General features: G+C 49.2%; 1 protein-coding gene across 1 annotated transcript; it reads right to left on the bottom strand.

Annotated features, from left to right (window-relative positions):
• Window positions 1-5,886: 5,886 nt before the first annotated feature.
• LOC136565177 (C-C motif chemokine 3-like) lies at window positions 5,887-6,836 on the bottom strand. Its single transcript, XM_066563638.1, has 3 exons — window positions 6,702-6,836; window positions 6,378-6,486; window positions 5,887-6,205 (listed from the first exon to the last, which is right to left on the bottom strand). The coding sequence occupies exons 1-3, from the start codon at window positions 6,772-6,774 to the stop codon at window positions 6,112-6,114; spliced, it is 276 nt and encodes a 91-aa protein (XP_066419735.1). The 5' UTR covers window positions 6,775-6,836; the 3' UTR covers window positions 5,887-6,111.
• Window positions 6,837-13,567: the final 6,731 nt, after the last annotated feature.

The following is a 13,567-nucleotide window of genomic DNA, read 5'->3' as shown; positions in this document are numbered from 1 at the left end:
CCAAATCTGCTCTGTACACATCTGCAGCAGGCTGAGCACACAGGGGGATGGCAACTGCCTGTGGAGGGGACAGGAGAGCTCTGCGGGGCTGCCCTGCCTTGCCTGGGTGGCTTGGGCTGTGTCCATTCTCTGCCAGCCCAATCTGGCACAAGATGTTTGCAGAATATTGGCTGGTGCACACAATTCCTGAGCTGTCTGCAGAAACCTGGTGTGTGAAGCTGTCAGAAATGCCAGAATGATGAGGCAGATGCTGTCATGGTCCCAAGGCTGGGGAGGGGGGCATGGGCCAGGATTTGGGACAGTGAACCATCTCCTGTATCAGCCAGGAAATGCTGCAGCATTTTTGAATGTGGCATTCTCGGATTTGAGGTTGAGGTGAAATACTGGGATTCCCCTGGTTCTTCTTTTCCTGTTCCCTCTTTCTTCTGGCATGTGCCTTCCCACAGCCAAGGCAGCCTGTGCCCTCATCCTCCACACGTGCTGCTTCTTCCTTCTGCTCTTGGGCCTCAGCTGCCCTGTGGAGCAGGGCCCAGAGGAAGAGACCTGCTCCATGTGCACCTTTGATTTATTTCTTTGGACTTAGTCCTGTAAATCCCAGTGAAGAAAAGGACAAGGTCACACTCCTGCCAGCTCAAATACAAACCCTGCCTTTACATGCTGTTCTCAGCCTGCTGTGCCCTTGCTGGGCCTTGCTCCTGTGCAGCACCACCTTCCTGCAGGCTGGGATGGGTGTTTGGGCTCTGAGGTGGGCCAGGAGGAGCTGGGGTCTCCTGTGAGCCTTTTAGATGGAGAAAGAGGACCTGGAATCTTCTGTGAACCTTTTGGATGGAGAAAGAGGAGCTGGGATCTCCTGTGAGCCTTTCAGATGGAGAAAGAGGAGCTGGGATCTCCTGTGAACCTTTTAGGTGGGCAAGAAGGAGCTGGAATCTCCTGTGAACCTTTCAGATGGGTCAGGAGGAGCTGGGATCAGCTTGAGAAATGCCCAGCCACACATGGAGTCAGGTGTGCTGTGCCCTCACAGGGAGGCTGCTGCACAGAGAAGTGCCAGCAGGGTGTTAATTTGCTGAAACCCTGAGTAAATATTTGCAGCAATTAAACTCTGTAAGTTGGTGCTTCTGCTGCCCACACTCACCTGCAGTATTGACCACAGGATCTGAGACTGTGCCTCAGCTGAGGGAGCTCTGAGGAGCCTGAGCCCTGATTTCCCCCCAGAAGAGAAGACAGATCCACGTTCTCATCGGTGACTGCAGGATTTGTCACCCTGAGGGGTGAGTGAGGGATTTCTCAGCTGCCTCTGAGGAGCTGGGGAGCAGCAGGCAGCAGATGGTGCTGCAATGCTGCTCTGCAGCAGCTTGGGAAGAGCTGCCTGGGAAATCCTTGGGAAACTCTGCCCAGCCCTGTGTTCCCACACCAGCAGGCTCCTGTTCTTCTCCTGGAGTTTAACCTGACGTCATTTTTGACAGGGATTCAAAATCTGAGAGTGCTGTGCTCTGGGAAGGGATTATTGCATGAGCAGCTCGGTGCTGTGCAGCTCCCCACATTGCAAAAAAGTCCCCTCATGCTTCTGACACCTCATTGTCATTGTCAGCCTGTGGAAATGGCCTGGGTGGGTTTCACCCCTGGCTGCCAGGAGTCTGTGGGACCCCACAGCTCTGCTGCTATGTGATATTTTTATTAATGCTGCTTGAAACAAGCGGGGATTTGTTAAATTGGCAGAGTGTGGAAGAATTGTGGTGTGCAGTGCAAGGAGGGTGAGAGAGGCCTCAGAATGGGCCACAGGGGTCACTGAACAATTTCATCCTTTGTTTTCCTGCTGGAAATGACATGGTGTTCTGATCTCAAACAGCAAAAAAAAAAAAGGGAGAAAAAATCCTGCAGCAGTGAGGAGCTGCTGGGAGATCACCTGGGGAGAGGGAAGTCTGTTCCTAGAGTGACACAGCGAGTGGAAGTTGTGTTTCCTCAGGCCTGCTTGCTCTGTTTCTCTGAAAAACCATGTGCTCTAAGCCCAAGGGCCTCTCCCTTCCCTGAGAAGCCCTGGGAAGGGGAACTGTGCAGATGGGAAACTCCTCAGGGTGCCCCTGAGCTGTGGAGGGCAGCCAACGTTCAATCCTTGGAGACAGCACATCCTCTGCTGGGACCCATCTCTCAAAAACCAATTTATTTCCACCTCCTGCATGATGCAGGCTTGACCTGGCCCTGGAATGTGGGCACCACCAGACACATGTGCTGAGCCCTGACTCATCCTGACCCTTTCCTGCCCGTGCTGCTGCTCTGGAGCCACTTCCCAGCAGCAGGATGAGTTCACATCTTGCCTCTTGCAGAATCACACCCAGAGCGAATTCCTTCCTCTTCCTCCTTGCAGAGATCCCTGTGTCTGGCTTGTTCCTCTGCTTGTGCCCTCTGAGGCACCCAGGGCTGCTGCCTCTCGTGCCCAAGGTGTTTGCTGGGTCCTTCCCAGAGCATCCCCTGCCACTTGTGCCCCAACCTCAGGGCTGTGCATGGAGCTCCAGGCTGGCACCTGTCATTTGTCATGGTCACCTGAGCTCCCAGCCTGCTGCTCTTGGTGATGGGGACACGGTCCTGCTGTGCTGAGTCCTTGTTTGCAAAATCACCTTTTTTTCACTCGTCTTTATAGGCAAAAGGCAGACCCAGGTGCAAAACGTGCCTGCGTTTTGTTATTTCTGGTTCTCTGCACTGTCTGGGCTCTTCCCCACCTTCCTGCAAGGCATTTTTGGGGGTGGCAGGGTCAGCTCTTTGGAGGGACACAGGGGAGCCCATCCTGGGGCTGCTCTGAGGCATTTAGCCCAGGTAAAAAGCAGATTTCACACCAGAAAGCATTTTGAATCAGGAGTGATGCCCCTCTGGGAGGAGGAAGAGGCTTTGTCATGCTGAATTACACCCAGCAGGGTGCAGGCATGGAGGCTGCAGGGAAAAAAGTGACTCTGAAAAGGATGGGAAAGGGCTGATGGGTGCCATTACTCCTGGCTTGGTCCTAAAAGCAAAGCAAAGGTTTCACAGCTGGGGAATTCACAGAAGGAAAATTCAGGAGAAAAGCAGGAGAGAGTGTCCAGAGTGACAGCTTTGGCTGGCATTTGGGGGTGGAGGGATGCTGTTGGTGCTGGGATTCACAGATCAGGGGGGATAGGAATAGTTCTCCCTAAAATGTGAGTCAGTCCCACATCCTGTGGTTGAAAAGGAAAGGGATCCAAGCAGAGCCCAGGATTAGTCTTGTCCCTGTTAAATCGAAAGAGAAATTCCAGAGAAAGAGGAAGTTGACAGAAAAAGCCTAAAAATTTCAAATAGTGCTATAAAAATCTTTCAACTCAGCAGTGAGGTGGCCCAGGAAGCTCTGAGGGATTTGGTCAGAGATGAGGATGTGGAGGAGACCAAAAGGAGAGAAAGAAAGAACTAGAAACCCCTGATGATCCCAGAGGAGAATTGATGTCCTGAAGCACTGCAGAGATGGTGGCACATCCCAAGGACAGTGAGCTGGGATGGACACACACAGGGAATGTGGAGAGTGAAAGGCTGGAACCACAAAATGAATCCAGCCCTGAGGAGCAGCAAAGGGTCAGCTTAGGCAATGGGGGTGTCTGCACCCAGGCTGCCTCAGCTCTGCTCCTTCAGGGCACAGAATGAGGGCTGTTAGAGGTGGGAGTGTCCAAAAAGGATATTCTGGAGGAAATGGGGCAGAAGTGCTGTTATCCTGCTGCTCCAGACTGAAGGGATGAGCTGAGCAGTGCCAGGGTGAGGCAGCTCACACCGAAACCACCTCCAGGCCCGCAGGGGAACGAGTGAAGCTTGTCCTGGGAAGGAGTTTCCTGGTTTGCTGGTGCTTGGACAGCCTTGGAGAACATTGGATTCCATGGCAATGCTGCTTTGAGGGACACCTTGGGCTCTGAAAGGCCTCTGGGAATTGGTCCATGTGAACACAGGGCAGCTCTCCTGGGAAGGAACCTCAGCTGCAGGATGGTTGTGGAACGTGCTGGCGGTGATGCCTTGAGAAGGCTGAGCTAGAGCAGAGACAAGACAGAGTTAAAGAATAAAGCAGGGATTTATTCAAAGGATCTCCTCAATGGATCCACCTTGGGCAGCACAAGAGCCCAGCCAGGGCTGCACCCAAGATGAACCAAAATGGGCACAAAATGAACCCAAGATGGACCCAAAATGGTCACAAAATGAACCCAAGATGAACCAAAATGGCCCCAAAATGCACGAGCGCTCCCGGGGTCTCTCCCTGGGATCAGTTCTGCTCCATTTGCATCTTGCAGTTCATTGTCCCATTCCAGCTTTAGCCCCTGCAGTCCCACCCTGCTTGTTTTTCTCTCTCCAGCCCACGGTGTTTGTGCTCCTGGGCTGAGATTTGGATCATTTGTCCTTGGTGCCCAGCTGGAGCAGGAATTGTTTTGTCTCCCTGCTCTGTGCACAGAGCTCAGCATCCCCTCATATGCAGCCCAGACCCACACACTAAAGCAGCACAGAATCTGAAAAATAGAAAAGCCAAAACCTGTGGCATCAGTGGGACTGGTGTCCATGGGAGCAGTGCTTGGTTTTTATCTTGGCTCAGAATCCTGCATGAGAACATTGCAACATCCCTGTGCAAACCTGCTTTCCTCTCCGTTGATTTCCAGCCTGTCCTCACGCCAGCAGCACCTCCTCCCAACCCCTGGTGCCTTCACATGGACCAGTCCCTCATTTTTCAACCCAAACCTTTTGCATGTAACTCTTTTCATGGGAACATCAGTCCTGTGATGTGTGCCGAGGGCTTTTCCCTGCCCCAGCCATTCCCAGCTCCCAAACTGGAGTTCCTATTCCTGTCATCTCTGTCCCCACCAGCAGGATCCTGCTCTGCACTGCTGCCTTGGATCCTCCTCCAGCCCTCAAGGTCGTTGGAATCCCTCTGTGTGATGTCCTGGCCTGCTCCAGATTGATGATCCCATCTCATTTTGCCTCATCAGCACATTTCCTCTGCCTTCTCCTGCTTTGTGTGCCAAGGTCATTAATGCAAATGTCAAGCAGGAAATTTTTTGAGGCAGAAACTCAAGGAACTGTGTGGGTAAGCCCCTGTGAGTGTGACACAGCCCCTTTGAGCTGAAGCAATTACCATGCCCCTTTCAGGCAGCTCTTGACCAAATTTACTTTTCACATGCCAGTCACATCTTCTCTGCCTTTGCTCATAATTTACTATCTGGCCTTAATTCAAGTGTCTTCCTGGAGCCCAGATGAGTGAAATCTACTGCATTTCCTTCAGCACAAATACCTCTGAACTTACAAAAGGCTGCTATTAGGTATGGTATTTCAAATATGTCAGGATAATAAGTTCACACAAAAATAGTTTCCATTATATCAATGTGCCTGTAGATGGAGAGTTGAGTGGCACAGAAATTCGGGTCTGCTGTCCCCATGTCCTGTGTCCTGTTTGCTGGGTGGCAAACTGGCTGGTGGTGTCACCAGTGGTGTGGGACAATGGATCTGCAGCTCAATTTTATTGTTTTTTTAGCTATTTGCTGGTGGATTCAGCAAATGAGAATAGTGGTGATGTTTTAGATGTTCCTAAGTGGTGTTTTCCTTCATCAAAGACACAGGAGCTGCTGTGAGGGGACAGTCAGGCCAGGTGATCCAAGCTGACCAAAGGATTTTCCATCCCATAGAAAATCCTACCCCAGCTCTCCTGTGGCACCACAGGTGCTTCCAGAACATTCCCCAAAAAAGAGCCACCACTGGCAGCCCCAGGTGAGACACAGGTGTCACCTGTGGGGACAAACTGGGTGGCACCAGAGCTGGACCCAGGCTGGGAACAGCAAACCCAGGGGTCCCCCATGGTCCCTTCTCCCACCTTGGTGCAAGGACGCATCAAAACTGATCCCTCATTAACAGACACATGGATATGATTGAAATTATCTTTATTTTAGTGTATTATTCTGACATAGTTTAAATAGTTTTTAGAAATTATTTAAAAATAATGCTTAGAAAAACAATATTTAGTTTAACTTAAATAAGTTAAATAAAATAATTTTCTCCTTTGAAGAAGGCTGGGGGTCAAATCCTCTCTGTTGTGCCGGAGTCTGGAAGCTGTGCAGGGGTGGGATTGTGGCTGTCAGCAGGGAAGGCTCAGTTTCCCAGGCTCTGGAAGTGCTTCTGGAGCTCCTGCACCCATTTTTCCTGCGGATCTGCACACAGCTCTCTCTTCTTCAGGGTGATCATACTGCCAGGACAAAACCTGCCTTGAGCTGCTGGGCTGGGGCAGCGGGATCTGAGTGCCAGCAGCAGCACCCTGAGTGTCCCATGTGTGTCCCCTGGCACCCCTGGGAGTGCTGGGTGCTCACATCACACCCCTGTGTGTCCCCAGGTCCCCCCTGGCCCTGCTGGGTACTCACATCACTCCTGGCTTGCTGCAGGAGCTGCTGCTGTCGAACACAGATCTGACAAGGCGCTGAGGGATGGGGTTCTTCTGGTAGGTGAAGCAGCACTTGGTGGGGACACCATCTGTGAGGGCAGGGGACACACACATGGCTCTGGTGAGAGCCCAGCACAGCCTCTGCCCCCTCCAGGGATTTCCACATCCCCTGGCAGAACCCCCTCTGGGCAAACCCCAGCTCTAAACCTGCATCCCCCAATGTGGCACAGACCCCCCAACCCTCCCCAGAGCCACCCTGCCAGGGCTGGGGCTCTGCAGGAGGACACAGCCATGCTGGACTCACCAAGGTGACCTTCAGCTGGGGAGCAGGTGGCCAGGAGGAGCAGAGAGGCCAGGGTGGCTGCCAGGACCTTCATGGTGCTGTGGGCTCTGAGAGGAGCTGGGGCTGGAGCTGGGGAGGCTGCAGGACTCTGTCTGTGGCCCTGGGGCTGTGCTCCCCTTTTATCCCCATCCCAGGGGCGGGTGCAGGGTTTCAGAGAAGGAAAGTGAGGACATCATACTAGGAAATCATGCCTAAAAATTATGTTAGGATCATTCATTTTTGCTGAGCTGGAAAAGGCAGCGAAACCGCAGAAGGGGAAGCGCCGTCCACGAGGCTGCAGCTTCCGAGGTGCTCCTTGGGTGCCTGGTGCTCCCAAACCGTGTCAGGGCTCTGCAGCAGCTCTGGGGGTGCTGGCAGAAAAGCCCTGCCAGGAGAGAGATGCCAGCTTCTCCCTGGGTTTGCCACAAATGCCACTTCTCACCCTGATCCACCATGGGGATCCAGAGCGAGATCCACAACCACTGCACGCACATTCGTACCCACTGAAAACACCAACTCCTGCTTGGACAGGGAAAATCATGAGGGAATGAGGTTGTGTCGAGCTAGAAATCACTGTGGGCCTCACATTTGTCCCTTTTTGCTGGTGGTTGGTCAAAAGAATAATTTCCTTACTGGAAAGGCTGCAGAGTCCCTGCAGGTGCAGGGCCTGGACTCTGGTGCCCTGCTCCAGGCCAGCAGCCACCCTGCCACCCTCCCCTGTCCCCTGGCTGGATTTACACCTCTCTAAGGGTTTCATTTTTGGCTGCAGCTGACCCTTTCCTCCCTTTCCTCTGACTGAAGAGTTTCAGTTTTGGCTGCAGCCTCTCAAGGCCGAAGTTGTTGCAATAACTGCTTGCCCACTTCTTCCCAAGCAGGATCATTTAATCCAATTTAATCTCTCCTGATTTAGCCCCAGCAAGCAGAGACTCCCATGGCAGGACACAGCATGGAGTGTTGGAGGCAGAGGGAGGAGAGGATCCTGCTGGTACCCACTGGGATCAGCTCATTGCACACAAAGTCTCCAGAAAACTGCAGAGCGACTGAAAAAGAGCAGCATTTGCAATTCCAGAGGGTAATTCCCCAAACACCCCCCTCTGCTGCACACCCAAACAGAGTGAGCTGCCAAAATCATTCCTTCCTCCATTTTTTTTGCCTTTCCCAGCCTTTTCCTGATGCTGCCACAGAGGGTTTGCAGTTACCAAGCAAACCCCAGCTTCCCCTGGCCCTGCTGCTGACCCTGCCTGGGCTATGACTAATTCCTGACTGATTCAAGGGAAAAGTCCAACTGCCCAAAATGCTGAGCCATGGCACTGCCTGTTCTTGTCCAGAAAAGCTTCCCCAGCCACCAGGTCCTGCCTGGTGTCAGCAGGACAGGGAATGGGTGCAAATCATCTCCTGGAGCTGCTCAGGAGAAGCTGGGCAGGGCTGATCTGGCCTTGGGCTGGTGGAAGAACAGGTCCAGCTGTTCCAGCTGTTCCAGCTCTTTCTCCACCTCCCAATTTTCAGCTCTTTCTGTTTCAGCCACTCTGTGCATGGGGCTACAAATTAATAAATAAATTAATAAATCCTTTGGATTTGCCAATAACCATTTGTGGTGGTTGAGGAAGGCTTGGAAAATTCACCTGCTGTAAAGGCACCTGCTTGTGACATGTCCCTGGATGCACAAAGGCAAAAGGCTCAATTCCCCAGAGTAATCCAGATCTGCATTAATTTATTCTGTTTTTCTGCCCTGCTGATTGCAAAGACACTGACAGTTTTCTCTAGAGCTCAAAGCACCCTCTGTGTGCAGAGGAATCCCAAGTTCAGGGCAAGCCAGTGGAAGTTTTTTGTGTTTTCATGACCCTCTCTGCCTGTAAACCCACAGAGATCTCCCCACAGCTCTGCCCTGCAGCCACCCTTGGAATTCTGGAATTCCCTCCTGGCACCTCTCCTGCCTCACCAGGGCCAGCTGGGTTTGTGCATGGGGGAGAAGTGGGAGAGGGACTGACAGGAGGAAAGAAAGCAGGAATTGCTGTCTGGGTCCACCACAGGAATGAGATCCTGAGCTGTCCAAAGCCTGGATGGATTTTTTTCTGGAGAGATCAGCCCTGAGCTAGGGATGAGCTGAGCTTGGCTTGGTGGGTGCCCAAACAGAGGGAAAAGGGGCAGGATGGGCAAGAGAGCAGCACTGGGGACCAACAAACACCAGGAGCAGGGTGAGGAATATCCCACAGCCAGAAAAGCCTGGAAACTGAAATCAGGGCTCTGTGGGCGCTGCAGTTTCCAGAGGATGAATTCTCATCTGGCAGGAACCACAGAAAATCTCACAATTAATAGATTATTTCTGATGGAAAAAGCAAAAACATTTCCTCTTTGCTGCAGAAGTGACTGGCCAAGCTTTCAGTTCTCCATTCAGCTGAGGGCCGGATGGGACTTCTTACTGGACGCTGATGAAATACTTTCCATTGTGACTGGAACTGAGGATATTACAGAGAATTGCACAAAAGTTCAGCTCAGCAAGAGCAGGCAGTTGGTGTTTAATTCTGTTTAAGGAATTAGATAGCAGGAACTGATATAAAGGGAGAGTGAAGAAATGACTTGTGGTTTTATTTCTCCTGCTGTGGAAGATCTCTGTGAGCAGGTGATGTTGGAATCCAGCAGAGGAACAAGAACTTGGAGGGGAGGAAACATAGGGGAAGGAGAAACTTCAGCTTTACAAATTCAAATTTGAAAAATTGAAGAAAGAAAAAGCTCATTAGTTAATGGGGGGAGTAAAGACCCAAAGATGCCACTTCTTTTTTGGCTTGTCTGGTTATGGTTGAGTACTCAGTACCACCAAAATTTTGTGCACCCAGGAAAGAAAAGTGAAAAAAGAACAAATAATAAATAAGGAATAATAAATAAGGAATAAATAAGGAAGGAAGAGGCAAATAATAAAGAGAACAAATAATAAATAAGGAATAAATAAAGAAGGAAGAGGCAGTTGAGGCAGGTGCAGCCAAAACAAAAAGGGCTACAAAGATTCCCATAAATTGCTCCTGAGCCAGGCTGTGGCCATCTCACCACCAGATAAACTCACATGGGGAGGAGGAGCAAATACGGCACTGGTCTCACAAAATCTGATGATTTTGGCACTGCCTTGCATGAGTATCCCAAAGAAAAGGAGGGAATTAGGTGTGAAACCCCCTCACCCCCTGGGGCTGTGCAGAGGGACCATCCCTGACTGAGGGCAGGAAAAGGGGGAGCAGCAGGGACAGTGTGGGGCCAGAGCAGACCCCAAATTTGGAGTGCCAGGATGAGGAACCTCTCCCTTTGGGCTCTTATCCCAGAAATAAGGCATAAGAGGAGAATCCCAGAATATTATTGATCTGGAAGGGATCCATCAGCATCATTAAGCCCAGCTGCTGGCCCTGAGGCAGAGGATGCTCTGGGGAGCACCAAAGGGATCAAAGCAACCTCTGCCTTCCCCAAGGCAGGAACCCACAGCAGGAAGAAATGAAAGTCACCGCCAGCACCTCGATCCCGTGCAAGTGCAGAGGAAGCCACAGGGGTTGTGCAACGTCCCCCTGGAAGTGACACTCATTGATAAAAATGCTGCAAAGGGCTCCTGTGGCTCAGGGTTGCGGGGAGAGCACGTGGCAGCCTCATGAGCTGGCCCTGACCCTGCTGTGTGGGGTTTTCTGGGAATAACTCTGCTTTCAAAGCACAGTTCCTACAGCAGGCCCTGCTGATGGATTTGTAGCTCGAATTTCCAAAAGTTCCTTCCCTCCCTGAGGATCCTGTGGTAAGACCCCTGTCACATTCATATTTTTGGAAAAATCCCCTTGCCCAGGATTCTTCTCCTAGGGAGCTGAGAAGCCTCACAGAAAAAGGAAAACATTATTATCTGATTTGCTTCTCCTGTGTTTTGCTGCTCTGGAATGTGGTTGGAGATTGTTTATCCAACGTGTGAATTGTTGGATAAACAATTAATAAACTTGTTAAATTGATAATTGATAAATAATAAATTGTAAATTGATAAACTTAAGTTGGATAAACTTAATGACCAATCACAGCCAGCTGTGTCAGGACTCTGGAAGAGAGAGTCACAAGTTATTCGTTATTATCTTTTAGCCTTCTGTCTGTATCCTTTCTCTATTCTTTAGTATAGTTTTAGTATAGCATTAATATAATATAATATAATATAATATAATATAATATAATATAATATAATATAATGTAATGTAATGTAATATAATATAATATAATATAAATTAGCCTTCTGAGAACATGGAGTCAGATTCATCATTCCTCTCTTTCATGGGGGTCTCAGAAAATACCGCAGACCCCCAGCCCAGGACAGGTTTTCAGTGGCCAGGGTGGCTTTAGCACCAGACTGAGAGGAAGAATGGTAGGGAAAAGAACAACCTCTCCCAGGCAGGAAGCTGCAGCACACCTGGCATTCCAGAAAATCCCCCTTAAATTAATTCTTAAATTAATTAAATTAATTAAGGAATTATTAAACATTTCTGTGCTGACAGGCACTGATCCCCAAGAGAGCACTGCATTTAACCTGAGGCTGTAGAGAAGGCTTCCAAAATTGAACTGAGATTATGAGGTGTGTAGTTTGAATAGAAATGTGTAATATCTCATAGTAAAAAACTTAGGGTTTGAAGTTTTAAATATAGTAAGATATATAAAACAAAATTGAAGTTTTAAGGCAAAAGCTAGTCCTTCTTCTTCTTCACCTTCTTCTTCATAGGTTTGAGTGGTACTGTATAATTAAATCAGAAAATCCTCATTGTGGGCCATGAGTAATTAGTTGTTAAGTTAAAAGTAAAAATAATTTAAGCGTCATTTTTTAATTAGACAGTTTGTCCTTAAAAAGCTTTGGAGAGAGAGAGAGAGAGAGAGAGAGAGATACAGCTTCATTTTTAGTTTATTTTTAACTCTCCATTTAGTTTCTTTTTGGTGCTGCAGAACTCACAGTTTGTAAGACTGTAATATAAATAAGAATTAATAAACATCTAAGTCCAAACAAAAAAATACCATCCCACACATTTAATTCCAATCTTTAGTGGGATCAGAGGGGGATGATGTCCATCCTTCCTGCAGGGGGGTGATTTGGCACTGCAGCCACACGTGCCTGATGCCCTGGGAAGGTTGGCCTAGAACAGAGCTAAAGAATAAAGCAGGGATTTATTCAAAGGATCTCCTCAATGGATCCACCTTGGGCAGCACAAGAGCCCAGCCAGGGCTGCTCCCACGATGGACCAAAAGGGGCACAAAATGCACAACTGGGCACGGGGTCTCTCACTTTGATCAGTTCTGCTCCATTTGCATATTGGAGTTAATTGTTCAATTGCAGCTTTAGCCCATGCAGTCCCACCCTGCCCGTTTTTCTCTCTTCAATTCACCATTATTAATATAATTATAATATAATATAATATAATATAATATAATATAATATAATATAATATAATATAATATAATATAATATATAACATTATATTATATTACATTACATTATTATCACCATTATCTAAGAGCATTATTTATGCTCTTGGGCCTGAGATTTGGATCATTTGTCCTTGGTCTCCAGTTGGAGCAAGAATTGTTTTGTCTCCCTGCTCTGTGCACAGAGCTCAGTATCCCCTGATATGAAGCTCAGAAATACACACTAGAGCAGCACAGAATGTGAAAAATATCAAAGCTAAAACCTGAGGCATCATGCCTGCCACCTTCCTGCCACCCAGCACCACCGGAGGCACCGAGCTGGTGCCCTCAGCCCCACCCTTGGCAATGTTTCATCTCCAAGGGGTTCAGTTCTTCATCATCTGGCACCTCTGTGTGGGCTCCATGTCTGACTCAGATTCTTGGGGTGCATGTGGCATTTGGGTGTGATCCCCACCCCTGGGGGTGTTCCAAAGATGTGTCACCTGGGGATGTGGTTTGGTGCTGGGTTAGTGCTTGGACTTGACCTTAAAGGTCTTTTCCTTAATGCTCCTATGATTTAGAGAACCAATTCCTGCCCTGTCCGTCACACATCCCAAATATTCTGCTGAATCCTGGGATTTCCAGCACCAAAGAGCAACTAGAAAAGTCTGGTTAACTCTCATTTTCTCTGCAAAAATTGAGAATTGCAGTTACACAGTCCTAGGAAAGAATATTCCTTCTATTTCCAGACCAGTTCCAGGTGATGTAGTCCTGTGGGCATTGTGGCAGATTGATTGTCCATTGATCATTGATTGTACAAAATTGGCCATTGATTGTACAAAAAATGCCCTAAATGGGGGCAGATAAATGACAACAAATCTGGCAATGTGTGTAAAGGCGTCTTTAAGAGTGAGGCATGTCCTAGCTCATCAAAAAGATGATTCAAGTGAGTCACAAACTAACAGGGAAGTGAATAATGCAGCGTTTTTCTGGAGAAACTGCCTGCCCATAGCTGGGACGGGTGCCCTGTTTGGGTGACAAGCTGGCTGATGGCCCAGGGGTGCTGGGACACCCAGCTGGGGCTGTCACCAGTGCTGCTGCCCAGACACTGAGCCAAGCCAACCCCTAAACACCCTCAAACACCCCAGAGGGAATTTTTCTCACATTTATCCCCATCCCATGGGCATCCTTAAAGCCCACAGCTAGGCAGGGCTGCTCCACCTTGGAGGGGAGCTGGGCCCTTTGGGTTTCCTGGACTATTCCTGGGGAAATTGAGCCTGGATATGATCCATTGTCTGCCCAGGATTGACATCTCACTCCAGCTACAGGTTTATTTACAAGAGGGTTTATTGAGTGCAGGGGGAGGGGACAGAGCCAGCTCTGTAAATTAATGACACAAAAACCACACAGAGAATCACGGGGTACAATTAAATAGAGGTTTGGGGAAGGCAGCT

Source organism: Molothrus aeneus, chromosome 20, assembly GCF_037042795.1.
Source record: "Molothrus aeneus isolate 106 chromosome 20, BPBGC_Maene_1.0, whole genome shotgun sequence".
NCBI classification, from domain to species: domain Eukaryota; kingdom Metazoa; phylum Chordata; class Aves; order Passeriformes; family Icteridae; genus Molothrus; species Molothrus aeneus.
This window is presented reverse-complemented; position numbering and strand designations above follow the sequence as displayed.